Raw genomic sequence first — 25,509 nt, forward strand, 5'->3', positions numbered from 1 at the left:
AAGACATCACCGCACTAGTGAACTTAAAATAATCCCAGTCCACCCTTCGACTTCCGTTCAAACGCTTCCTAAAAGCATTTCAACTGTGTTCTAAGGACAGTCTTGTCTTCTGACCCGCAACAGAACAGGTACATTTTCACTGACTTCAGTTCGGTATTAAATTAATATATTTTAAAATATAGATTCGAAACTATAATAATGCATAGAGCATAATTCTTTATGAATTCTTTATCTTGTTACTTTGTTTCGGTTTCATTTATTTAATATTTTAAGGTAGCTTGATTTTTCTTCAAATTTTTGTTTCAAATCAACTAGATTATGCGTTATTAAAATTACTGACAGATTATATGTATAATACTCGGCATTTCTAATAATTTCCCTCGACTTATTTAGTAGGGTACAACTTAAGTGCAGTTCGCTCCGTTTTTCAACGCAGGCAATTACGTTCTGTTATGAAAATATCAAGTTTTATTTATTTTTTTAATTATCTTGGCATTTACAATATGTGTGCACATTACTTTTTACATATATTGCCGTTGTAGCAGTTCTAATCCATCGTGACTGTTACAGTTTTGAAATAAGTCTGAATGTCTCGTTTGATCCCACAATAACCATGAGAGCTGATAATGACCACTTCTGTAGATTAATATAACAGATAGTATCAGTATCAAAAGCAAACGGAAATGTATCAGAAGGGTCATGTCGGCCACTTGAATAAGTCTGAATTGTATAATTTGCCTACTGCCGTTTTCTCACAGGATGATTTGGTGTGGCGGTGTTCTGCTGCTTCCCATCTTGGCGCTGGCCAACTTCACTCAGGGTCCTTCACTGCTACTGGACTCGGAATGGGAGAGCTGGAAGACCGTCTATGAGAAACAGTACAACAGCCGGGTAGGTTCATGCACGATGACAGACAGATACGGCAAACTGGGTCCCGGACAACATGGTCTTATTATCCTACTGATCAGCAGATACTTCATTAATCGGTTATGCAGTTTAATAACTCTGGTGAAATCCATATAGCTTTTAAAAGAAAGTTCCGAAGATGCTTTTCTGAACCATTTAGAATTTGATAACTTATTCTAATTATTTAATAAGTGAATCATACTATGGATTTCCACAAAGTTGCTGAGAACTTACTGTAGAAATGATTTATTGTACTACTCTTTCTCACCGATGACAGTAATTTCAAACTGCAGCTGTGGGTCAGCCTTAGAGCTCCAAGCTAAGTTAAGCTGCTACTCCCTATAATATTTCAGCTTAGACTCTAATGGACCTATGTTCCTTATTCCTTCAAGATGACCAGAAGATGCAGATTACTAAAACTTTAGGATTAAATGTCAGTAAAGCTGAAAAAGCGAGAGCAGGGCTTAGAACATTATGTAGGCTTCTCCTAAACACCAGTGAAGCTGGAAGAATGGAGAAAGACTCCACCAGATCAATGACAAGTCATGTATCAGTGTTCTGATGACCTGACGGCACATGCTGAGCTTCTGGCTGTGAATGAATGAGCTCACCATAGCCTGGACCACTAAGAACACTGTTAATGATTGGGCTGGAACTTTCAGGAGGAGGAAGGAAGTCGGAGGTCCATCTGGGAGAAGAATATGCGACTGATTGATGCCCATAACCAAGAATACAAGCAGGGGATCCATTCCTATGAGCTGGGGATGAACAGCCTGGGAGACATGGTAAGTACCTCTTACAGTATGATATATCCATGGTACCTGGTACTCTTAGTGCTACCTTGCCCTTAACTTTTACGCTTTCTGTGCCTATTCATGTTTCTTCCATCATCGAATATGACCATACATTAAAAGCTGACCATTTTATGAACCATACTAAGTCCATATATCACATATTTTGACATATTATCTGACAGCTCTACTGATCTGACATATCAAGCTTTCAATTATTGGTGCAGTTAAAAACTTTTTCCACATCATCCAACAATTACTAAAAAAGACAAACTACAGTTTGTCAGTCTTTTTACAGAATCACCCAAAGTTTATTTTGATCATGTTCTTTATTCCATTTTGTTTTCTTACATTTTCCTTCCTCCTCCTTTTTTGGCTGCCAGGCTCATTGTGCGTTATGTCAAGAGAAGTCACTGAAAAACATAGTGTGGAACTTACCACGTGTTAAAAATGTCTGTTACAAACCTTATAATGTTTACCACATGGGCATCGCTAGACACCTTCTACTGGGGCACGTGCTCCAGTATTTATGTGCTTTGCCCCAGTAAAATCTCATGTCCAATTCTTATGGATAACAGGGGGTGGGGGCCCTGTGCCCCAGCAGGGCTTACTGTCTAGCAACCCCCCTGGTTTACCGCCTACATGAGTAATATGGCTAAATATACTGATCTGCAAAGTTTGTTCTTCAAAGGGTTCAGCGGAAACTTCCCTGCAAAGATGAATACTATGTAATTGAAAAGAACTGCAATAGATGCCAATTGCTTTGATCACTGATCTGTACAGACGAGTGAGGAAGTGGCCATGAAGATGACTGGGCTGAGAGTGCCACGGTTCAGAAAGTCCAACAACACCGTCCTCCTTGGTGGTGACCTGGAGAAGCTGCCCTGTTCCATTGACTATCGCAAGAAGGGCTATGTCACACCAGTCAGGCACCAGGTCAGTGCAGAGGATTGTGGGTGGAGATATTGGACTAGAGAGAGCAGATGATTATTAGCTTTTGTTTTCTTGTATGTTTCTGTAATTTATTATGGAACTAGGCCGACTTTTTATATTAGTAAAAATACTTGTTTGTAATAAATATGAAAATGTAACATTTCAGTCAATGCTAAAGGCTACTTGTAAGGAAGAAAATATCATGCCCATAAAAAAGAACAGCACTTCATCTTCTCCTGACATTTTAACAAAAAATAACCAAAAACACAATAGTATGGGTAGGATGGGAAGCTCAAAGACTTGACTTTATAAATATACACAATTTAATCTTGAATTCTAAAGCCTTTGTTTTTCTGAAAGTCACTTTTGATTTTGATTCACCTGGTAACTAAGATATGTCACTTAACCAGACAACAAAAAGGAGGAAGAAAAGTGCAGCGCAGATGAAAAGATAGATGTCACTAACAGATAGTGATCTTAGGTTTGATGCTGAAACTTATCACACAGACACACCTGTAAGGGTTTTATCGCACTCAGAATCAGACACGCAGTGAGCATTGTTGTTTTTGAACAAACATAAAATATAATGAAACGGTGTCATCAGCTACAAGAAATAGCCCAGTTAGTTCTTGGGGAGCTCCTTTTATATAACTGGCTTGAGGAAAGACCTCTGCCAAGTTCACAAATTCATGTTGAGTTTGAGCGTTTTTCAATGGCTAATGTGTAGTAACAGCTTAAGAAATGTATATATCATCTAATTTGATACTGAAGCTATTCCACAGTAAGACAAGTACATTCCCCTGGTTAATGTCATTGTTGCTCAATCAGATTCACGAATGGAAAATTCTTGTTCAGAAAAACACAGTCCTGCCCCCTGGTGGACAAACAGAAACAGGCGGTCTTTTCAAAGATGAGATTTCCTTGCTGCAGGGTTCCTGTGGCTCCTGCTGGGCCTTCAGTGCCGCTGGTGCCCTAGAGGGCCTGATGAAGAAGATGACGGGAAAGCTGGTGCCACTCAGCCCTCAGAACCTGGTGGACTGCGTTAGCCAAAGTGGCTGCAAAGGAGGCTTCATGACAGATGCCTTTGAATACATCAGCACCAATAAAGGCATTGACTCTGAGAAGGTGTACCCTTATGTTGGAAAGGTAGGCCTTTCAATTAATACTCATATCAACATTCCTCTGAGATTTTTTCACAAAAATACATCTTATCCATTGTATGTAGCTCACTCTTGTAATTCCAGTTCTATTCTTCTACACAAGAAAAAAAAATGTTGGCCATTTTCAAATATGTAGATCCAACAAATTGGCAATAATTCCAAAATAATAGTCCAAGTAAGGTTCTTACCCAGTGCTTCATTTGTGTTAGAGTTTGCCCTAGCTTAGTTTCAGGACCTTGGGATCAGAGCAGTTAGCACTCTAGCACCTCTTAGGTGTGCCTGACATCTCACACGCAAACCTAAACTATGGTTCTCCTATGGGTAGTTTTACGAAAACCTGCTTCCTTTAGAAAACGTTTGCTCTAGGTTATTATTGGTGCGTTCGATTATTTCTCTCCAATTCGGAACTCAGGTGAAAACGTCACGAAAAACGTCACTTCCCGTCGGAAACACGCCTATGGAGTTAATTTAGTGCCAAAAGTATCAATCAAAATTTTGAAAACCACAAGCAAATCATTAAGTATCAGAATGAAAATTTGTATTCCAAATATCAAAAAAGTCAAATAAAATAATTTTATCCTTCTTCTTCTCTAATTTGTTTTGCTTTTGGAATGTTTTTCTTTGCTTTTGGAATGTTTTTCTTTGCTTTTGGAATTTTTTTTTTTGCTTTTGGAATATTTTTCTTTGCTTTTGGATTTTTTTTTTGCTTTTGACTTTTGGCACTGTTTTAACGGGTGGGCGGGCCTTAGCAGCTTACACGTCTATTGGTCAGCTGGAATTTGGAGTGAACACGCCTTTAACCATCTGAGCACGTCCACTTCATGACGCATCAGAACATCGCAACATAGCGGGAAGCTCCGGAGCCAGTTTACAGCATGGAATTGCATCTTTGTAGTTGTATAATAGTGTACTTTTATTAGGAATCGGTGTATGCAACACATATTTCGCGTTCAGAAAATGTCACCAACCCATCCAATTCAGTAACTTTCGCTATTCCACCAACGCGCTGACCAGGGAAGTTTCTAGCTAAAGCTTCTAGCTTCCAGCTGAAGTTTGCATTGATCAGGGAAACCTGGGGGACAATGCACACCCCTTACATTTTCAGAATAACTTTCTCTCTAACAGGTATTAATTAGTGCGCTGTATCCATAGTACATGTCATTGAGGCAACACACTAAAGCTTAATGCTAATGTATTAAATGTGACGAAACACATAATCAAGCAATTCAGCTGCGGTACATTTGCTTTGTCCCACGGTGCACTGCCTTAATCACACTTTACAACTTATTTATTGATTAATATGTGTTATCTCTATTATATCCATGGGCGTCAGAAGCATTTTGAATGTGAGGGGGGGAGGGGGACGCACTGGCATAAAACTAATATTTTATGTTAAATGTGGGAGGGGGGGGTCCAAACGAATAATTATGGAATGTGAGGGGGACACGTCCCCTTGAGATTTAATGGCGGCGACGCCCATGATATATATCAGGTATCGACCATATATAATATGGATACAGCGTACTAATTAATAACTTATTCTGTATATATTTATATGTTATTCTGAAAATGCAAGAGGTGTGCATTGTCCTCCAGAGTCCACCGATCAAGGCACACTTCATAGGACATGGCTGTCCCATTTTAAAATTGTTTCAGAGCTGTTAACCCCTTATAGTGTGTTGCTCCATTGCGCTTTAAATGGATGCAATATAATAATTAGTAACTATTACAGACAAAAATAATCTATAAATCCAAGGGGTGTGCATTGTTCCCTGTAGTCCACTGATCAAAGCACACTTCACTAGATGTGTGCCTGTCTTATCTAGTTTTAAAGGTATTAACCCATTCATGTATTATCCCATTGCACATTATACGGATACCTTCGAACATTCAAAAATTAATTAAAAATCGTATGTAAAGCAATCTGGGAAAGAAAGGGGTGTGGAACAGTCACCATGAGCCCAAAATGCTAAACCACCATGTCATTATAGCTGAAAGGGCCTATTATATTAGCTATTAACACGATTTTGCACAAATCACGAAATGGATTGAAGCGCAAAAATAATCGGTGTGCATCGTTGTCTGTGTACTGGACATCAAGATTCTGACATTAAAAACGCCCCACCTTACTTCCGTTAAATGTTATTAAAGCCTGAAAACTGAATATCGAATATGAAGCTAACTTAACTGCGGTGCCCCAGGTAAACTTGACTTAGCCTCTCATCTTTTCAATAGCTAGAAACTTCCCTGATCAGCGCGTTGGTGGAATAGCGAAAGTTACTGAATTGGAGGGGTTGGTGACATTTTATGAACGCGAAATATGTGTTGCATACACCGATTCCTAATAAAAGTACACTATTATACAACTACAAAGATGCCATTCCATGCTGTAAACTGGCTCCGGAGCTTCCCGCTATGTTGCGATGTTCTGATGCGTCATGGAGTGGGCGTGCTCAGATGGTTAAAGGCGTGTTCACTCCAAATTCCAGCTGACCAATAGACGTGTAAGCTGCTAAGGCCCGCCCACCCGTTAAAACAGTGCCAAAAGTCAAAAGCAAAAAAAAAATCCAAAAGCAAAGAAAAATATTCCAAAAGCAAAACAAATTAGAGAAGAAGAAGGATAAAATTATTTTATTTGACTTTTTTGATATTTGGAATACAAATTTTCATTCTGATACTTAATGATTTGCTTGCGGTTTTCAAAATTTTGATTGATACTTTTGGCACTAAATTAACTCCATACACGCCTCTTTAATGACGTTGAGGTCGGACAAGATTATGTGCCCCAAATGTTTTGGGAACTAACGTTACATGATCGTTCCTACAGTACAGAGAACCTAGCCTAATTGGAGGTTTTCCCGATATTTATTGTTTTGAAATAGTTAGGGGAACGTTAATACAAACAGGATTCCACTTTACAAACGTGAAAATGTTCATAAGCCAAAAGATGTATTCGAAAACTATAGTTATATTTACATTTAAAAACTTTCCTGGCAAACCATCGGACAACCAAACCTTAATTCTGGGAACGTTCACGTAACTAAAAATTGATTAAATTGAGTTAAATCAAATAATAAATGAACTAAAAAAAGTGTACATTTATGAAATCGTTTGTGTGTATGATTTTTTGACATACACCCGCCTAAATTAGTATATGTTTGGCTTATATGACTTCTGATATGAAAGGAGCAGCGTTTGTGGAGGTTAATGCTAATGGGAAGGACAACAAAAAGGAGGAAGAAAAGTGCAATACAGATGAAAAGATAGATGTAACTAAGAAGTTGTGGTGTTAGGTTTGATACTAAAGCTCCCAAGTCCCAAGCTGCCAGAAAAACATAAATCAGTATCACAGCAGTCACGTGGGCGGACCGAAGCTTCAGACGTCATTAATCACGTGTTGTTGTTAAGAACGAACCGCGCTTCGAACCCGTGGTTGGTGATACTGATTTTTTATTTTTATTTTTTATGGCTTTGGAGCCATGCGGAAGCGCGAAAACAGGTGTTACGGAAAATTCAGTTTCCCCATGTTCCCCCTATCGCGCGCTGATCTGAAATCACGACGTCACCCGCTGCTTCGTAGTTATACGGTTTCGCTGTCGTCTTAATGTCTTACTTTATTTCTTTCATATCTTTCTTAATGTCTTTAGTGTGCTGCGGGAAACAAACTATTTATGCAAAAACATCGCCTGTCTTTTCGATATTTGTGTATTTAAAGAACTGAAACTATTTCAATCGCTGGTAATACTTCTTTGCGTAATACTGTTTATTCTAATTATGGCGTAATTGTACGCAACTTACGCGTTACATTTAACTACTGCTGACAGCGCTGTACATGGAAATGCATGGCTGAATCACTTTTCATGAAACCATCAATACGTTTGCGTATAGATACGAAAGGGGAACACTATTAGAGTAAGGCTGGAATATATGGTTCCCCTCGATAAAGCAGACACACAGCAAGTCTGGACCTCGATACTGATAATACAACTTCATTATTACATTATGCAGTTATGTGCCTGAATGACTTTCAGCCATCTCACGTGGTTCTTCGCACAAATATGAAAGGGAAACACTATTTCCAAAAATCCAGGATATTCAGTTCCCCCTGCTAAAACAGGCATGCAGCAACTCTGGGCCTCAGTACTGATAGCAATAGTTTATAAGTATTTAATCATATCTAAATGACTTCTAGCCACCCCTCATACTTCCACAGACAGTAAGATGGGGGGAACGGATTTTCCCAGTGCCCGGGAAAATCTGTTCCCCCTACTTAAATCACAAAGACAGTGTTTCTAAAACATGCTGCTCTTTGTGTTAACTCTGCTATAGGTACACATGTCATTGAATAACTTTCAGCCACCCCTCATACTCCCACAGCCAGTAAGGCAGGGGGAACGGATTTTCCCAGTGCCCGGGAAAAACTGTTCCCCCTACTTAAATCACAAAGACAGTGTTTCTAAAACATGCTGCTCTTTGTGTTAACTCTGCTATAGGTACACATGTCTTTGAATAACTTTCAGCCACCCCTCATACTCCCACAGCCAGTAGGGCTGGGGGAACGGACTTTCCCAGTGCCCGGGAAAAACTGTTCCCCCTACTTAAATCACAAAGACAGTGTTTCTAAAACATGCTGCTCTTTGTGTTAACTCTGCTATAGGTACACATGTCATTGAATAACTTTCAGCCACCCCTCATACTCCCACAGCCAGTAGGGCTGGGGGAACGGATTTTCCCAGTGCCCGGGAAAAACTGTTCCCCCTACTTAAATCACAAAGACAGTGTTTCTAAAACATGCTGCTCTTTATGTTAACTCTGCTATAGGTACACATGTCATTGAATAACTTTCAGCCACCCCTCATACTCCCACAGCCAGTAGGGCTGGGGGAACGGACTTTCCCAGTGCCCGGGAAAATCTGTTCCCCCTACTTAAATCACAAAGACAGTGTTTCTAAAACATGCTGCTCTTTGTGTTAACTCTGCTATAGGTACACATGTCATTGAATAACTTTCAGCCACCCCTCATACTCCCACAGCCAGTAAGGCAGGGGGAACGGATTTTCCCAGTGCCCGGGAAAAACTGTTCCCCCTACTTAAATCACAAAGACAGTGTTTCTAAAACATGCTGCTCTTTGTGTTAACTCTGCTATAGGTACACATGTCATTGAATAACTTTCAGCCACCCCTCATACTCCCACAGCCAGTAGGGCTGGGGGAACGGATTTTCCCAGTGCCCGGGAAAAACTGTTCCCCCTACTTAAATCACAAAGACAGTGTTTCTAAAACATGCTGCTCTTTGTGTTAACTCTGCTATAGGTACACATGTCATTGAATAACTTTCAGCCACCCCTCATACTCCCACAGCCAGTAGGGCTGGGGGAACGGATTTTCCCAGTGCCCGGGAAAAACTGTTCCCCCTACTTAAATCACAAAGACAGTGTTTCTAAAACATGCTGCTCTTTGTGTTAACTCTGCTATAGGTACACATGTCATTGAATAACTTTCAGCCACCCCTCATACTCCCACAGCCAGTAGGGCTGGGGGAACGGATTTTCCCAGTGCCCGGGAAAAACTGTTCCCCCTACTTAAATCACAAAGACAGTGTTTCTAAAACATGCTGCTCTTTGTGTTAACTCTGCTATAGGTACACATGTCATTGAATAACTTTCAGCCACCCCTCATACTCCCACAGCCAGTAAGGCAGGGGGAACGGATTTTCCCAGTGCCCGGGAAAAACTGTTCCCCCTACTTAAATCACAAAGACAGTGTTTCTAAAACATGCTGCTCTTTATGTTAACTCTGCTATAGGTACACATGTCATTGAATAACTTTCAGCCACCCCTCATACTCCCACAGCCAGTAGGGCTGGGGGAACGGACTTTCCCAGTGCCCGGGAAAATCTGTTCCCCCTACTTAAATCACAAAGACAGTGTTTCTAAAACATGCTGCTCTTTGTGTTAACTCTGCTATAGGTACACATGTCATTGAATAACTTTCAGCCACCCCTCATACTCCCACAGCCAGTAAGGCAGGGGGAACGGATTTTCCCAGTGCCCGGGAAAAACTGTTCCCCCTACTTAAATCACAAAGACAGTGTTTCTAAAACATGCTGCTCTTTATGTTAACTCTGCTATAGGTACACATGTCATTGAATAACTTTCAGCCACCCCTCATACTCCCACAGCCAGTAGGGCTGGGGGAACGGACTTTCCCAGTGCCCGGGAAAATCTGTTCCCCCTACTTAAATCACAAAGACAGTGTTTCTAAAACATGCTGCTCTTTGTGTTAACTCTGCTATAGGTACACATGTCATTGAATAACTTTCAGCCACCCCTCATACTCCCACAGCCAGTAAGGCAGGGGGAACGGATTTTCCCAGTGCCCGGGAAAAACTGTTCCCCCTACTTAAATCACAAAGACAGTGTTTCTAAAACATGCTGCTCTTTATGTTAACTCTGCTATAGGTACACATGTCATTGAATAACTTTCAGCCACCCCTCATACTCCCACAGCCAGTAGGGCTGGGGGAACGGACTTTCCCAGTGCCCGGGAAAATCTGTTCCCCCTACTTAAATCACAAAGACAGTGTTTCTAAAACATGCTGCTCTTTGTGTTAACTCTGCTATAGGTACACATGTCATTGAATAACTTTCAGCCACCCCTCATACTCCCACAGCCAGTAAGGCAGGGGGAACGGATTTTCCCAGTGCCCGGGAAAATCTGTTCCCCCTACTTAAATCACAAAGACAGTGTTTCTAAAACATGTTATAATGCAGAATGATTCACCACATTCCCACTTACTTAGGATTAAACCTAAGTTATGGTTTGAGATCTTCACTCAGACTCCCCAATTTCACTTGAATGTATCTTCAATTTTTAAATATCAAGAATAAAGACTAAAGTCTGTCGTTCATCAAAAAAAAAATCACAAGTATTTCAATGCTGCCACAACTTTAATAATAAATCTTTGATTTTAATAAAAATTTGATTTGTATGGACCTTTGCTTCATATGGTGAGCAATAACTGTACTGCCTGGATTTTGTTAAGAACATTCATAAACAAATAACTACATTTTACTTCCACTCAATCTTTTATACGCGCTATATTTTATTTATTCGTTTGTTTGTTTGTTTGGGGCAGTGGTACAGATTTTTCGTATAATCAGGCCCTGGTTTATTCCATGACGCATACGCTTTCTCTGAAAGATCATTTTAACAGCATTGCTCTGTCGTAAATATCTACGTCGTTTGCGTCATTGTACGTTTCTCAGTTCTGGAAGGCGAAAGAAGATAGCGGTCGAGTAGTTTTTCGAGTGTGACTACTAACAGATTGACAAAATGGATCCAATACAGTATGGTATAATATATACATATTTAACAGCTGGCAAATATCCTGATTCCCGAACTAAGGCAGAAAAATATGTCATTCGACGACGTGCGCAACAGTATTCCATCAAAGGTAAAACGTATTCTAAACAGGCCTACCATAGTGATCTGTCTTAAATCATGAGTCATACAAATATTTTACATAGACATACATTACTTAAGTAAAAGGTATAATTATGTTACATAAAAATATACTTTCCATGTCTATCCTAAGCCTGTTGACCACATCTTACCTAACAGGCCTAGCTTTATAGGCCATTATTTTACATTTTGCCTTTGTTACAATATATGGCGTTTTGTATCAAAATGAAAATACCAAATTGGTATGTGGCATACACATATTTTGCAATCGAGGTTCTGCTTTATTTATTTAATCTCTTGACAGATGGGGTGCTTTATTATGTCCGCCGAAAGGGCACAAATGAAGAGCGCTTGGTTAAAGTTGTGCGAAGTGCTGAAGAGGCAGATGACGTTTTTAAAGAGTTCCATGCCACTGCCACAGGTGGACACAGTGGAAAAGAAAGAACGCAGGATGCAATTTCCAAACGGTATTACTGGCCTAGCATGACTGCCGATATCGAAAATTGGGTAAGTTTTTAATTATTTACAATTAGGCTAATTAAAGCCTATGATAAGCATTTGCATGGCAAATGACACGTAGACGATGTAACATGTCTTAAAGACTGAAATACAATTGTAATCATTATCTAAAATTATAATAAGTCTATAAATGTGTGTTCTTACTATGCTATAACACTAAATCAACTGTTGTCTTCCAAAATTAATGTATTGGTTCCTACATAATACATCATTGATATATTATCTTTTAAAGAATAGTTATTTTAGAATGGATTCATCTATACATTTATTAGAAAATAGTTCTTAACATTGCTCTTTAAATTTATTCATGTTATATGTTTAAATGCAGATTAAACAATGCCCAGCATGCCAGTCTAAAAGGGTAATAAAACTCAAAGAAGCTTATATTCCAATAACTGTAAGTAACTTAATTTTTTTCTCATTTCTGTGATTTTATAGCTATTAGCATTATTCCATTTAATAATTACTAATGAACTTATTTCTGTTTGTAGGTAAATGAACCATGGGAATTAGTTGGTATGGACCTTATTGGAAAATTGCCCTTGACTGAAAAAGGCAATCAGTACATTTGTGTACTGATTGATTATTTTACAAAGTGGGTAGAGGCATATCCATTACCCTCAAAAGCAGCAGGAGATGTCACCATGTGCATTGTGAATTTTTTTTACCGATTTGGAGCACCAAAGAGGATTCTCACTGATCAAGGCAGAGAATTTGTTAATCAGGTTGGATATATGTCATTTTTTGAATAGCAAGTATGGGCATTATAACAGCACACAAATATCTTTTCATTTTAATTTTTCTGGTTTGACAAAGAGGAATGTGAAGTAGTTTAATACAATATTAATGAAAACATTACATTTAAGTTGGACATCGGAATAATTTTTATATTGAAAAATGTTCAAGAATAGCCTTGTACAGTTCAGATACATATTTATTCAGGGTTTGACTGAGAACAATTTTGTCTGGATAAAACGTATATCAAAACCAGAAAATTATCTACATTATCAGCAATAAAAAAAAACAACACTGTATACTAATTTTGGTTAGAAATGTCACCAAAAATGCGAAGTCCACGGTGTTATTTTTCCTGCTTGTCTTTCCCTAGGTAAACAGAGAAGTATGCACCTTGTTTGGTATTGAGAGAAGTCTCTGTTCACCTTACCACCCTCAAACTAATGGACTGGTGGAACGGATGAATGGTACTATACAGAGGTAACTTCCTGTTTGCATGACTTATTTAAGGTATTACACTGCATATTATGTGTAAACTCCTGAAACTCCTTCTGTTCTCTTTAGAACCCTTTCAAAAGTTTGTGATGAAAGACCCACATTATGGGACACCTATCTTGATGCCGTCCTTTTCAACATCAGGACCAAAAAACAACTGACTACAATGTTTTCCCCATACTTCCTTATGTTTGGCAGGGAGGCTCGTTATTTTTCAGAGGTCCCAGAGTCTTTTGATGTGAGTATATTTGTGGTAATAATTTATATTTCTCAAAACATCTGTTTCTTCACATTGAAAGATAGATATTATAATGATAACCTAAAAGTATCGGTGATGTAAAAGTAATGTTATTTATTTATTATTGCCTAGATTAATGAAACAGTGGAGACAGTTTTGGAGGACGAAATTGTCAGTCCTGCTCTTAAAACTCAGGACCTAATATTCAGTGCAGTGAAGAAAAATATGACAAAAGCAAGGGAAAAAACAAGGAGAAGAAAGCTGGGCCTTGGGGCTACACCACAAAATCTTAAAATTGGCGACAAAGTTCTCAGGAAGAATGTCAGGAGTCTGGAGAGAAAAGGAGGAAAGCTTGACAAAGAGCTTCTGGGGCCATTCACAATAACCTCGATTGAAGGGAAGAATGTGGACTTGGTTAATGAGAAAGGGATAAAGTTTCTCAAAATTAATTTGGATCATCTGGTTCCATATATTCAAGAACTGCCACGTGTGCCTCACAGACTTCAAAAAAGTTTCTCACAACCTCCAGCACCCACCCCTAAGGACCCACAGTCTCCTGCACTGACCCCTCAGGACCCACAGTCTCCTGCACTGACCCCTAAGGACCCACAGTCTCCTGCACCGACCCTTCAGGACCCACAGTCCCCTGCACCGACCCCTCAGGACCCACAGTCTCCTGCACTGACCCCTAAGGACCCACAGTCCCCTGCACTGACCCCTCAGGACCCACAGTCTCCTGCACTGACCCCTAAGGACCCACAGTCCCCTGCACTGACCCCTCAGGACCCACAGTCTCCTGCACTGACCCCTAAGGACCCACAGTCTCCTGCACTGACCCCTAAGGACCCACAGTCTCCTGCACTGACCCCTCAGGACCCACAGTCTCCTGCACTGACCCCTAAGGACCCACAGTCTCCTGCACTGACCCCTAAGGACCCACAGTCTCCTGCACTGACCCCTAAGGACCCACAGTCTCCTGCACTGACCCCTAAGGACCCACAGTCTCCTGCACTGACCCCTAAGGACCCACAGTCTCCTGCACTGACCCCTAAGGACCCACAGTCTCCTGCACTGACCCCTCGGGACCCACAGTCCTCTGCACTGACCCCTCGGGACCCACATTCTCCTGCACTGACCCCTAAGGACCCACAGTCCCCTGCACCGACCACGTTTTCCAAAGTTGAGAAAAGTAGGTGATACATTTATTGTATAATGCTGTATTATTTTCATTTTAAGTTATTTAATTGTAAAAGGTTTAAAGGTTTTTAAGTGGCTCTTAACATTGTGTGTCAAAACTTTGGCAGGTGTCAATGCAGCTTGGTCAGGCAAAGCTGAGGAAAAGAAAACGTTACTGCTCTCTAAGATTGGTTCCTATAAAATATTTAACTGGGATATAGCACGGATTGCACCTGGGAGAGAACTTGAGAGTGAGGTAGGCCAGTCACACATGATTCAGACAATATGACTCTACATGAAAATATATCAGTGTCATTAAAAATGTTGTCTGTCTTTCCAAAGGTTATAAATGGATACTTATTTGCACTGATAAGGCAGCATAACCAGGAGAGAGCTGAAAAGGCATTTCTTATTGATTCATATGCCATGACTAAGGTGTGGCGGGGATCCTACAGAATCCTTAGAAAGGTGCAGTATCAAAGTAACTGACAGTCTTTCATAATGAAAGCTGTGAATGAGTATTGTATTGTATTGTATTGTATTGTATGAAATTTTCAGTTGAGATGGTCTGCATAATTTAGGTGGACCCAAATGAGTTCAAGTTGTTTCTTGGTGTTATTGGGGAGCATGGACACTGGACTCTTGCTGTAAGTAGATATACACAATTATGACACATTAAATAATATATAATACAACATTTCCATACCCTTGCACTTATTATGTTATGTAGTGCTGGGATAATGTAAGTACCTGCTCTAGTTGAGAGATCATTTCTGTCTCTTCTTCACTTCTCCACACACAACCAATTTGTAATCATTAATTTATCTGCTGTTTTTTTTTACATTCATTTCCTGTCAAATTATCTACCTCATTTGTTTCAGTTTTTGGCTTTTGACTTTTTTGGCTGCAGTCATTCTGTAGCTTTATTTGCATAAATGTATTTTTATGTTGCAAGTACACGTCATTTAGTGTTTATTTCTGACTATAAATTTTTTGCACCGTGGTATTTGTTTCAGGCCATATACCCATCTATAAAAAAAACTGTTTTTTTGGATCCACTGGGGGAATCAAAAGAGAAGATCCACAAATGCCTTGACAGCACAAGGTACCAATTACAGATATTGTCTGTCCCATTTGACAAATGAAAGACACACACGCATGCGTGCACGCACACACATACACACACACGTATGAACTGTATAACAAAATAATATATATGACAAAATAAATATTCAATTAAATTACAGAGCATTTATGAGGAGTAAAGGATGCAATGTATCCAGATGGAGATGTGAGACTCTCCCACATACACGGCAGAGAGATGTGGTATCATGTGGGGTATTCGTGTGCAAGGTATGCAATAAATACAAAGTTTTTTTGTATTCTATTTGAGGTTTTGCATTTCTTTCTGACATTTTAAATATTTGTAGTTTGCAGAGAAAATACTGGAAGACCAGCCTGTGTGGTTCTCTAATAATCCACAGACGATTGACCAGTTCAGAAAGGAAATGGCCATAAGACTTCTCCAGGAGTCAGGTAAGTAACATAAAGAATCTACAACTCTGTTTGTTTTGTTGTATCAGCAAATATGCACTTTGTCATATCTTCCTTAATAAAGGGTTTTCTTCTGCATACATTTTATGTTTAACAGATGACATCACTGACGTCTGTTCAATCTGTGGAGAAGTTGAAACGGACAACTCATGGGTAAAGGAGCAATCAATAAATGCAGGCAGTCACATATGCACACTGACTTTTTAAAACTTATTTTATCTAAAAATGTGGTGACCCGCTGTATTGCATGAGTACTGCCTGGATAAAGTGAGAGTTCACTATAGGACACATACACAAAACACACAATCACATTCACTCTCCACTTGGATACTTTAACACTCAGCTCAGCTACTGTCTATGTTTTTGAGATAAAACCAGAGTACCCCGAAGAAACCTCCACTGAAATGACTGTATAGAAAGTTGCAAACCTAGTGCTAAGAGACAAGCATACTGCCTTCACAGCCACTGCGCTTAACAAAATGATTGGAATCTTCTATTTTAATCTGCTTCATTTGGTTTAGTATTGTACTCCATATAACATTTGCTTAATGAGAAATTTCACATAGTGCTGATTTCCTATAGGAGACTTGTTTATCGTTATATTTTTTAAATAATCAAAATTAGTCGGCAGTCTCAATGCTACACTAATAAACACTTGCAGTTACTATAAAACTACATGTCATATTTTTATTGAGATTTGATATTTATTAGAAATAATGTTGTGGTTATTTTTGTTATTTTTTCAGATTGCCTGCAATGGATGTGACAGGTGGTTCCATTTGTCTTGCAGTGGAAACCCAGCCACAGATGTGGACTTATTTTGTGCAGAATGTCTAATTACACATAAGACTGCTTAATTTTTTAATGAATAGTGAATTATTTTGGCATTTGCACTTTTAATAAGAAGTAGTTTGGAATCTTTGAAACTTCTGCCTTATTTATTTATTTATTTACATGTGACGTTTTGTTTTTTTGTTGTTAAGTTTGGTTGTTTTTCTGTATTTATGTTAATTATTTTGTAATTATATTTTAACATTTTTTATTGTTAAGTTTTCGGAAAGATCGTTAAGCGAGTTTTCAACTTATGCATGTTAGCATTTTCTGAATGGTTCTTTTGCACTTTTAACTGAAGTTTGCAATTATTTAACTGGTTATATCTGTTAAACAGCTATTTAATTTATTTGATGTTGTTAACTTTAAAAGATTTATTAAAATAATGTATAAAATACCTAAGCTTATTCTTCTTAAAAAAAAAAAAACAAACAACTAAATTCATATGTTTACATTTTCCCCGGGCACTGGGAAAATCCGTTCCCCCTGCCCTACTGGCTGTGGGAGTATGAGGGGTGGCTGAAAGTTATTCAAAGACATGTGTACCTATAGCAGAGTTAACACAAAGAGCAGCATGTTTTAGAAACACTGTCTTTGTGATTTAAGTAGGGGGAACAGTTTTTCCCGGGCACTGGGAAAATCCGTTCCCCCAGCCCTACTGGCTGTGGGAGTATGAGGGGTGGCTGAAAGTTATTCAATGACATGTGTACCTATAGCAGAGTTAACACAAAGAGCAGCATGTTTTAGAAACACTGTCTTTGTGATTTAAGTAGGGGGAACAGTTTTTCCCGGGCACTGGGAAAGTCCGTTCCCCCAGCCCTACTGGCTGTGGGAGTATGAGGGGTGGCTGAAAGTTATTCAAAGACATGTGTACCTATAGCAGAGTTAACACAAAGAGCAGCATGTTTTAGAAACACTGTCTTTGTGATTTAAGTAGGGGGAACAGTTTTTCCCGGGCACTGGGAAAATCCGTTCCCCCTGCCTTACTGGCTGTGGGAGTATGAGGGGTGGCTGAAAGTTATTCAATGACATGTGTACCTATAGCAGAGTTAACACAAAGAGCAGCATGTTTTAGAAACACTGTCTTTGTGATTTAAGTAGGGGGAACAGATTTTCCCGGGCACTGGGAAAATCCGTTCCCCCCATCTTACTGTCTGTGGAAGTATGAGGGGTGGCTAGAAGTCATTTAGATATGATTAAATACTTATAAACTATTGCTATCAGTACTGAGGCCCAGAGTTGCTGCATGCCTGTTTTAGCAGGGGGAACTGAATATCCTGGATTTTTGGAAATAGTGTTTCCCTTTCATATTTGTGCGAAGAACCACGTGAGATGGCTGAAAGTCATTCAGGCACATAACTGCATAATGTAATAATGAAGTTGTATTATCAGTATCGAGGTCCAGACTTGCTGTGTGTCTGCTTTATCGAGGGGAACCATATATTCCAGCCTTACTCTAATAGTGTTCCCCTTTCGTATCTATACGCAAACGTATTGATGGTTTCATGAAAAGTGATTCAGCCATGCATTTCCATGTACAGCGCTGTCAGCAGTAGTTAAATGTAACGCGTAAGTTGCGTACAATTACGCCATAATTAGAATAAACAGTATTACGCAAAGAAGTATTACCAGCGATTGAAATAGTTTCAGTTCTTTAAATACACAAATATCGAAAAGACAGGCGATGTTTTTGCATAAATAGTTTGTTTCCCGCAGCACACTAAAGACATTAAGAAAGATATGAAAGAAATAAAGTAAGACATTAAGACGACAGCGAAACCGTATAACTACGAAGCAGCGGGTGACGTCGTGATTTCAGATCAGCGCGCGATAGGGGGAACATGGGCCGGAAACTGAATTTTCCGTAACACCTGCCCTCATGCTGTTGTATCGGTCCGCCGTCTGCTTTGCAAACTGAAAAGAAAGTGATTGAGGAAACGAGTACGTGTGGGAGTTTGAGAACATTTGAAGCTAATACAAACAGATAGGCTAAAACGTGAAAAAATCAACAGTGTATTGTGTTATTTATATATGGCATTAGAAATGCGTTTATTTTACTTACAAACAAACTGACATCAAATGCATGCAACAGTATATTGTCCACATACATGTAACAATACACTCACCTAAAGGATTATTAGGAACACCTGTTCAGTTTCTCATTAATGCAATTATCTAATCAACCAATCACATGGCAGTTGCTTCAATGCATTTAGGGGTGTGGTCCTGGTCAGGACAATCTCCTGAACTCCAAACTGAATGTCAGAATGGGAAAGAAAGGTGATTTAAGCAATTTTGAGCGTGGCATGGTTGTTGGTGCCAGACGGGCCGGTCTGAGTATTTCACAATCTGCTCAGTTACTGGGATTTTCATGCACAACCATTTCTAGGATTTACAAAGAATGGTGTGCAAAGGGAAAAACATCCAGTATGCGGCAGTCCTGTGGGCGAACATGCCTTGTTGATGCTAGAGGTCAGAGGAGAATGGGCCGACTGATTCAAGCTGATAGAAGAGCAACTTTGACTGAAATAACCACTCGTTACAACCGAGGTATGCAGCAAAGCATTTGTGAAGCCACAACACGCACAACCTTGAGGCGGATGGGCTACAACAGCAGAAGACCCCACCGGGTACCACTCATCTCCACTACAAATAGGAAAAAGAGGCTACAATTTGCACGAGCTCACCAAAATTGGACAGTTGAAGACTGGAAAAATGTTGCCTGGTCTGATGAGTCTCGATTTCTGTTGAGACATTCAAATGGTAGAGTCAGAATTTGGCGTAAACAGAATGAGAACATGGATCCATCATGCCTTGTTACCACTGTGCAGGCTGGTGGTGGTGGTGGTGTAATGGTGTGGGGGATGTTTTCTTGGCACACTTTAGGCCCCTTAGTGCCAATTGGGCATCGTTTAAATGCCACGGCCTACCTGAGCATTGTTTCTGACCATGTCCATCCCTTTATGACCACCATGTACCCATCCTCTGATGGCTACTTCCAGCAGGATAATGCACCATGTCACAAAGCTCGAATCATTTCAAATTGGTTTCTTGAACATGACAATGAGTTCACTGTACTAAAATGGCCCCCACAGTCACCAGATCTCAACCCAATAGAGCATCTTTGGGATGTGGTGGAACAGGAGCTTCGTGCCCTGGATGTGCATCCCACAAATCTCCATCAACTGCAAGATGCTATCCTATCAATATGGGCCAACATTTCTAAAGAATGCTTTCAGCACCTGGTTGAATCAATGCCACGTAGAATTAAGGCAGTTCTGAAGGCGAAAGGGGGTCAAACACTGTATTAGTATGGTGTTCCTAATAATCCTTTAGGTGAGTGTATATTGTCTGTTCTCAGAAATTGTTATATAATGATACGTTTTTTTCTCATTAATTTACGAGTTAACCTACGCATTAGTAGGCTTGTGGTGACGGAGAGTGAAAATTAATATAAAAAAGCTCCATGTCGATAGAATATATTGCATTGTTACACATTTAAGTAATACTGTACTGTTGGTACACTTTTTATTCTATGGTTTTTTAATTTTGTTGCTCTTATCTTGTACTGTCCACTTTCTGCCGTGACGATGCAAATTTCCCACTTGTGGGACTAATAAAGGATTATCTAATCTAATCTAATTAATAGTGCTTTATCGCAAGACCGATTTGTGTGTATGATGATATTGTGGTTCTTATGAGCTTTGACACCTCAGAGCTTGCAAATAAAGCACTGCTCATAACTGCAAAACTTCAAAAATGCCAGAAATCTGATCTTGCTCTCTGACTCCAAGCTTCACTCCCCAGTGGTAGATGGGATTGATGAAAACCAAAGAATAAATAGCATATAAAGTATCATCATAAAAGTTCTTAACCTGACAGAAATGTGACAATCTGCCTGAATACTGGGACCACATGGCCCCCAAACACCCTCCTTACTGTAAATTCCAGTAGGGCTTCCCAGTCAGACCTTCCCAATCAGACCTCCTATCTTGACAAATTCTTTATGTCCATCAGGACCAGACATGTGCCTATAATGCTTCAGGAAAAGCTGCTGTGTGTCGTTGCTACGAGGAAGTGGAGTCTGGGAACGAGAGAGAGCTGAAGGCCGCTGTGGCCAGTGTGGGCCCCGTGTCGGCAGCGGTCAGCTCCTTACTGGACAGCTTCCGCTTCTACAAAAGGGGTGAGATTCTCTCCTCAGCTGTTGTGAAAGCTGCCGTTTAACAACATGACAGAAAAAAATGTGTGTGTATGTGTATGTGTGTAGGCTGCCTGTTTCTGTTTGTCAATAAGGGGGCTAGACTGTGTTTCTCTAAACAACAATGAATTTCCCACTTGTGAATCTGATTGAGCAATGCTGGCATTAAAACCAGGCAAGAAAATTACAGGGGAATGTACTTGTCTTACTGGGGTATATTTTCAGTTTCAGTTTCAAATTCAGTGATATTTGCTCAGTGCATGGCTGATTCTGAGCATGATAAAATCTTATGGGCGTGTGTAATAAGTTGGAATCCATAGATCAGGTTAAGTGGCATTTTTTAATTATCTCGTCAATCAGAATTAACTCTGATTTTTCAAAAAACAAAGGCTTAAGATATCAAGAGTAAATTGTGTTTCCTTTATGTATAAACTCAGGTCTTTGAACTTTCCATCCTACTGTATACTATTGTATTTTAGGGTTTTTGTCATTGTTTTAAAACAAAATGTCAGAAGAAGACGAAGTGCTTTTCCTTTTTATGCACATAACAACATTTCCTTCCTTGTGATTAGTCCTTAATGTTGACTGAAACGTTAATATTTTTCATAGTTATTGCAAAAAAAATGTTCTAGACAATATAAAAAGTCAGCATCAATGACAGAAAGAGAGAGAGAGAGGAAAAGGGATGATCTTTTTTCCCCTCTACAACGAAATGAGTAAAAGCAGACCAAACTGTGAATCATAAGTCAAACTTGCACCATGTCCTTTGTCTGTGTTAGGTGTATACAATGACCCCATGTGCAGTGCAGATGATATTGATCATGCAGTTCTGGTCGTGGGATACAGTTACACCTGGCGGGGAAAGAAGTACTGGATCATCAAGAACAGGTGTGACTGTCTACAATGTCTTTCTTGTGATTGGCCAGTTTCACTGCGTGTTGGAGCAGCAATGGCTGCAGCTGGTCTTTATGGACTATGGACAACTGATGCACATCTGTAATATCTTCTGTACTACAGAGTATGATATGCCTGAAACTGCACAATAGACTATGTTTATAGTTTGGGTGTAGCTGCTAGGGGTCCATCACGGTCGAGTGACACAATTTTTGTCACCAGGCACAACCACATGGACCACTACCCCAAACGCAGGCCTCCAGGGCTGAGTCCAAATCAGGGGCTGCATCGTTCCAAGGCTGCAGCCCCGAAATGTGTCCTCTTCTTGCCAAACCCAACATGTCCCAAAATTCATTGCACAGACTTTCGAAGGATGCAACCGGCAAAGACAACATAGACTGCCTCCTTTGAAGGATGCAGTACCTGAATTCGGACACAGCCCAGATTTTTGCACAGCAGAGGCCATGGAGGCTTTCCACTAGAAGTTATGTGAAGAAATCCGCTGTTACCCACATTCATACAGTAGTGCCTGCGGTTCACGAACACAATCCATTCCAGGAAAGTGGTAGTGAACCAATTTGTACGAGAACCAAAGCAATTTTCCCCATAAGAAAGCATTGAAATTCGATTAATTCGTTCAGAAGCCCACCAAATAATTTTTCTTAATTTATTTTTTGCTTTTTATACTGAAAACTTTAAAGAAAAACAAAATATAGTGTGGCGACGGGCGAACCGATGGATCGCGGGAGTAGAGAGAGACAGTGAAGACTTGCTTGCCGGGGAAATCACACTCATTATTAACAGTCCTTAACCCTTGTATTGTTGTTGTTAATGTTAATGGTTGCATTTCCCTATTGTCACACGTGTGTTTGCCCGTGTCTTGTGTGTACCTGGTCCAATCCTCGCGTGTATTTAGCGTATGTAAATATTCTACCATGCGTGCATTTTGCAGTTCGGTGTCTTACAACCTTGTATTTCCCATCTGTGTATTTCGGTTCGGTGCCTGTTGAGGTCCTTCTATTTATAACTGTGCGCGGGGCATGCTGGGACATGCGCCCTGCCGGTGCAACGCTAGTATAAAAAAGGGAATCTGTTCCTCAACCAAATTTTGTGCGCGAACCAATGCATTTTTTTCATGACATTTTTGGTCATGAACCAAATTGTTCGTAAGCCACTGGGTTCGTGAACCGCAGGCACCACTGTACAATCCATCCTTGAAAGAGCACTAGGATGCCCAAACGTGTTCCAATGTGTGGTGGGAATTTGCCCAAAAGTTATGAAGTGATGAAACTTTCTGCAAGCAGAAGTGGAAATCCCAGGGAGCGCACATAAAAATTGTAACCCTTCCTTGTACTATAGGTTGGTTTGGATAAAAGCGTTTATTTTTAGTTTATTATATTTGAGTTTATTGTAAAATGTTTATGCAAATAGATAAACATTTAAATCTGTGGGACAAATAATACTGCGCAGGCGAGGGAGGCGTCCAAATTCGCTCACCTCCTAGATGCAAACTCTCTCCCCGATTTATATGTGTCTTTTTCTTTTTGTTGCTTGTGTAGCTGGGGGACAGACTGGGGTGTGAATGGATACATGCGATTAGCACGCAACGGCAACAATACCTGCGGAATCGCCACCATGGCCAGCTACCCCATCATTTAACCACTAGGAGGCGCTATACCAGTGAAAGAGGAGATACTGGTGAAGAGGTGTGGGAGAAGCAGAAGGACCTTGCACTCGAAGTGGATGAAAAACAAAGAACATGAGAAAAACTACATCCAGACATGGAACATCCCACTGGCCATCACTGACAACTGCTTACATTTACTCATCAAAATACAGCGGTGTGCCCCCATCGTTTCCAGAGCTGCAATCAGATAACTTGCACTGGATAAACAGTTCCGCATGATTTGTGGGGGGTGTCATACCAAAATTCTTTCATAGCCAATGAGAATGAGGAAGTGGTTTCTTTTCAGCCTTGAGATCTATGCCATGTGACACTTTGTTGTCCTCCTCACTTTCGGCAGTTTAAGGTCACTTACAAAATTTTATCCACAAACAGCCAGTGTGTGTGCAGGTTTTTGAGATAAACTTTAGGGCAGCTGTTCAAACCCAGGTGTAAGACATCTTCAGTCAATCAGTCCTCTAATTAGTGATCTAATTATGGAGTTGCAGCAAAAGCCTGCACACAACGGATACGGAACTCCCTGGATAATATTGGCCACCTCTTAGAGCAAAGCAGAAACATAAAAAGAGTGTTAAGCATGTATCTGTGCCAATATGAAAGTCAGATCATCCATCCATAATATTTTGCAGTGCTCTTGTGTGAACTTCTGATACGTTTCCTGAGATGCAGCTGTGTAGATTACTGAAAATGGAAAGGTTTGCCAAATGAGAATATATACAAAACAACCAATAAAAAATGCTAATAAAAACTGCGATTAATATAGATTAAAACATAGATTAATAAGAACCATAAGTGTGATTAGTTTTTATGTATGGTTTGTTTTTATCAAAGAAATATCTGTATTGGTAATACTTTTATTGAGAGAATGAAATAAAAGCATGCAATCAAAACTCAGTACTGGTCTTTTTTTACTGAGCTGCGTTATGGTGTTAGGACTTGGGTTTGTAGTATGGCAGAAGCAAGATAAGTGACTTCCGCTAATAAGTAAACTAGAGGCTAGGCCAACCACAGAAGGCATTTACAATTCAGCATGACTGCATAATCAGTGACCAAATACAGGGTGGCCCACACAAATGTAGCCCCATATACCAATTTATCATTATGCCTATTCAGGCCTCTTCTATGTGGGCCACCAGGCAAAGTCATCTTGTAGTACTTCTTAGTAGCCACAAGATGGTGATAATATTCCTAAGAAAAGGCCTTATTATCTCATTCTATATCAGGGGTGCCCAACCCCAGTCCTGGAGGGCCGGAGCCCTGTGTAGCTTAGTTCTTTCCCTGTTCCACCATAAATGATTCAGCTCAAGAGCTGTGTGGTAATTAGCACAAGGAGTTGAATCAGGGGTGTTAAATGAGGGGAAACCCAAAAATGTGCAGGGCTCCGGTCCTGCAGGACTGCAGTTGGGCACACTGTTCTAAATAAAACATCAATCAACCGTTATGCACCTCTGCAGGGTGTTTTGTGATAGTATTCAATAAACAGATATGTCATTTAAATTATTATTTAGTTTGCTGTTTATATGATTGTTTAAATTACAATTTACATGATACCAGTAACCGTTAACATTATCTGTCAAAGTCACCCATCAAATTCAGTGGGTGGGCTCTAAACAAAACCAAATTTCTGATTGGTTACTGATTGGTTATTGCAAACTAAGTCACAAGAAGGTGCATACCAAGGAATCTGGTGCTTCTGACTGATTCACTGCAGATTCCTAGAAGGGGTGGTCAGCTTTGGACTTTCTGAAGTGAACAACCATTTCCTTTGTTTTGCCCGTGTTAAGAGAAAGATTACTGGACTTACACCAGTCTACCAGTCCCTGAGTCACCATCCTGTACACATCACCGTTGCTGATGAGACTCCCCGTCGTCGAGTCTTCAGCAAAGTTGCTGATGGTGTTGGAGCTGTACGTGGCAGTGAAGTCAGAGTC

The 25,509-nt window shown here is 40.0% G+C and overlaps 2 protein-coding genes across 2 annotated transcripts; both read left to right on the plus strand.

The window, feature by feature from the left end:
• Nucleotides 1-24,472, plus strand: LOC111853517 (cathepsin K-like). The gene is made up of 8 exons (XM_072705398.1): nt 1-128; nt 759-891; nt 1,569-1,691; nt 2,481-2,633; nt 3,561-3,776; nt 20,820-20,985; nt 21,780-21,888; nt 23,454-24,472. Exons 2-8 carry the CDS (start codon nt 760-762, stop codon nt 23,551-23,553), a joined length of 999 nt encoding a protein of 332 aa, XP_072561499.1. The 5' UTR covers nt 1-128; nt 759; the 3' UTR covers nt 23,554-24,472.
• LOC140581977 (uncharacterized) lies at nt 10,190-17,351 on the plus strand. Its single transcript, XM_072705984.1, has 16 exons — nt 10,190-11,246; nt 11,559-11,761; nt 12,102-12,170; nt 12,265-12,498; nt 12,882-12,988; nt 13,073-13,241; nt 13,374-14,009; nt 14,055-14,430; nt 14,546-14,673; nt 14,760-14,885; nt 14,999-15,064; nt 15,434-15,522; nt 15,665-15,770; nt 15,848-15,953; nt 16,069-16,124; nt 16,718-17,351. The coding sequence occupies exons 1-16, from the start codon at nt 11,126-11,128 to the stop codon at nt 16,826-16,828; spliced, it is 2,703 nt and encodes a 900-aa protein (XP_072562085.1). The 5' UTR covers nt 10,190-11,125; the 3' UTR covers nt 16,829-17,351.
• Nucleotides 24,473-25,509: the final 1,037 nt, after the last annotated feature.

This window comes from Paramormyrops kingsleyae, chromosome 23 (genome assembly GCF_048594095.1).
Source record: "Paramormyrops kingsleyae isolate MSU_618 chromosome 23, PKINGS_0.4, whole genome shotgun sequence".
In the NCBI taxonomy this organism is placed as follows: Eukaryota; Metazoa; Chordata; class Actinopteri; order Osteoglossiformes; family Mormyridae; genus Paramormyrops; species Paramormyrops kingsleyae.

Bases quoted from the DNA above. Each gene is read 5' to 3' on its own strand.
- LOC140581977 (XM_072705984.1), top strand. From the start codon at position 11,126: ATGGATCCAATACAGTATGGTATAATATATACATATTTAACAGCTGGC. The intron at 14,010-14,054 runs GCACTGACCCCT...CTGACCCCTAAG, and splicing joins CTAAGGACCCACAGTCCCCT to GACCCACAGTCTCCTGCACT. The intron at 14,886-14,998 runs GTGCAGTATCAA...TGCATAATTTAG, and splicing joins CCTACAGAATCCTTAGAAAG to GTGGACCCAAATGAGTTCAA.
- LOC111853517 (XM_072705398.1), top strand. From the start codon at position 760: ATGATTTGGTGTGGCGGTGTTCTGCTGCTTCCCATCTTGGCGCTGGCC. The intron at 1,692-2,480 runs GTAAGTACCTCT...TGATCTGTACAG, and splicing joins TGAACAGCCTGGGAGACATG to ACGAGTGAGGAAGTGGCCAT. The intron at 2,634-3,560 runs GTCAGTGCAGAG...TCCTTGCTGCAG, and splicing joins TCACACCAGTCAGGCACCAG to GGTTCCTGTGGCTCCTGCTG.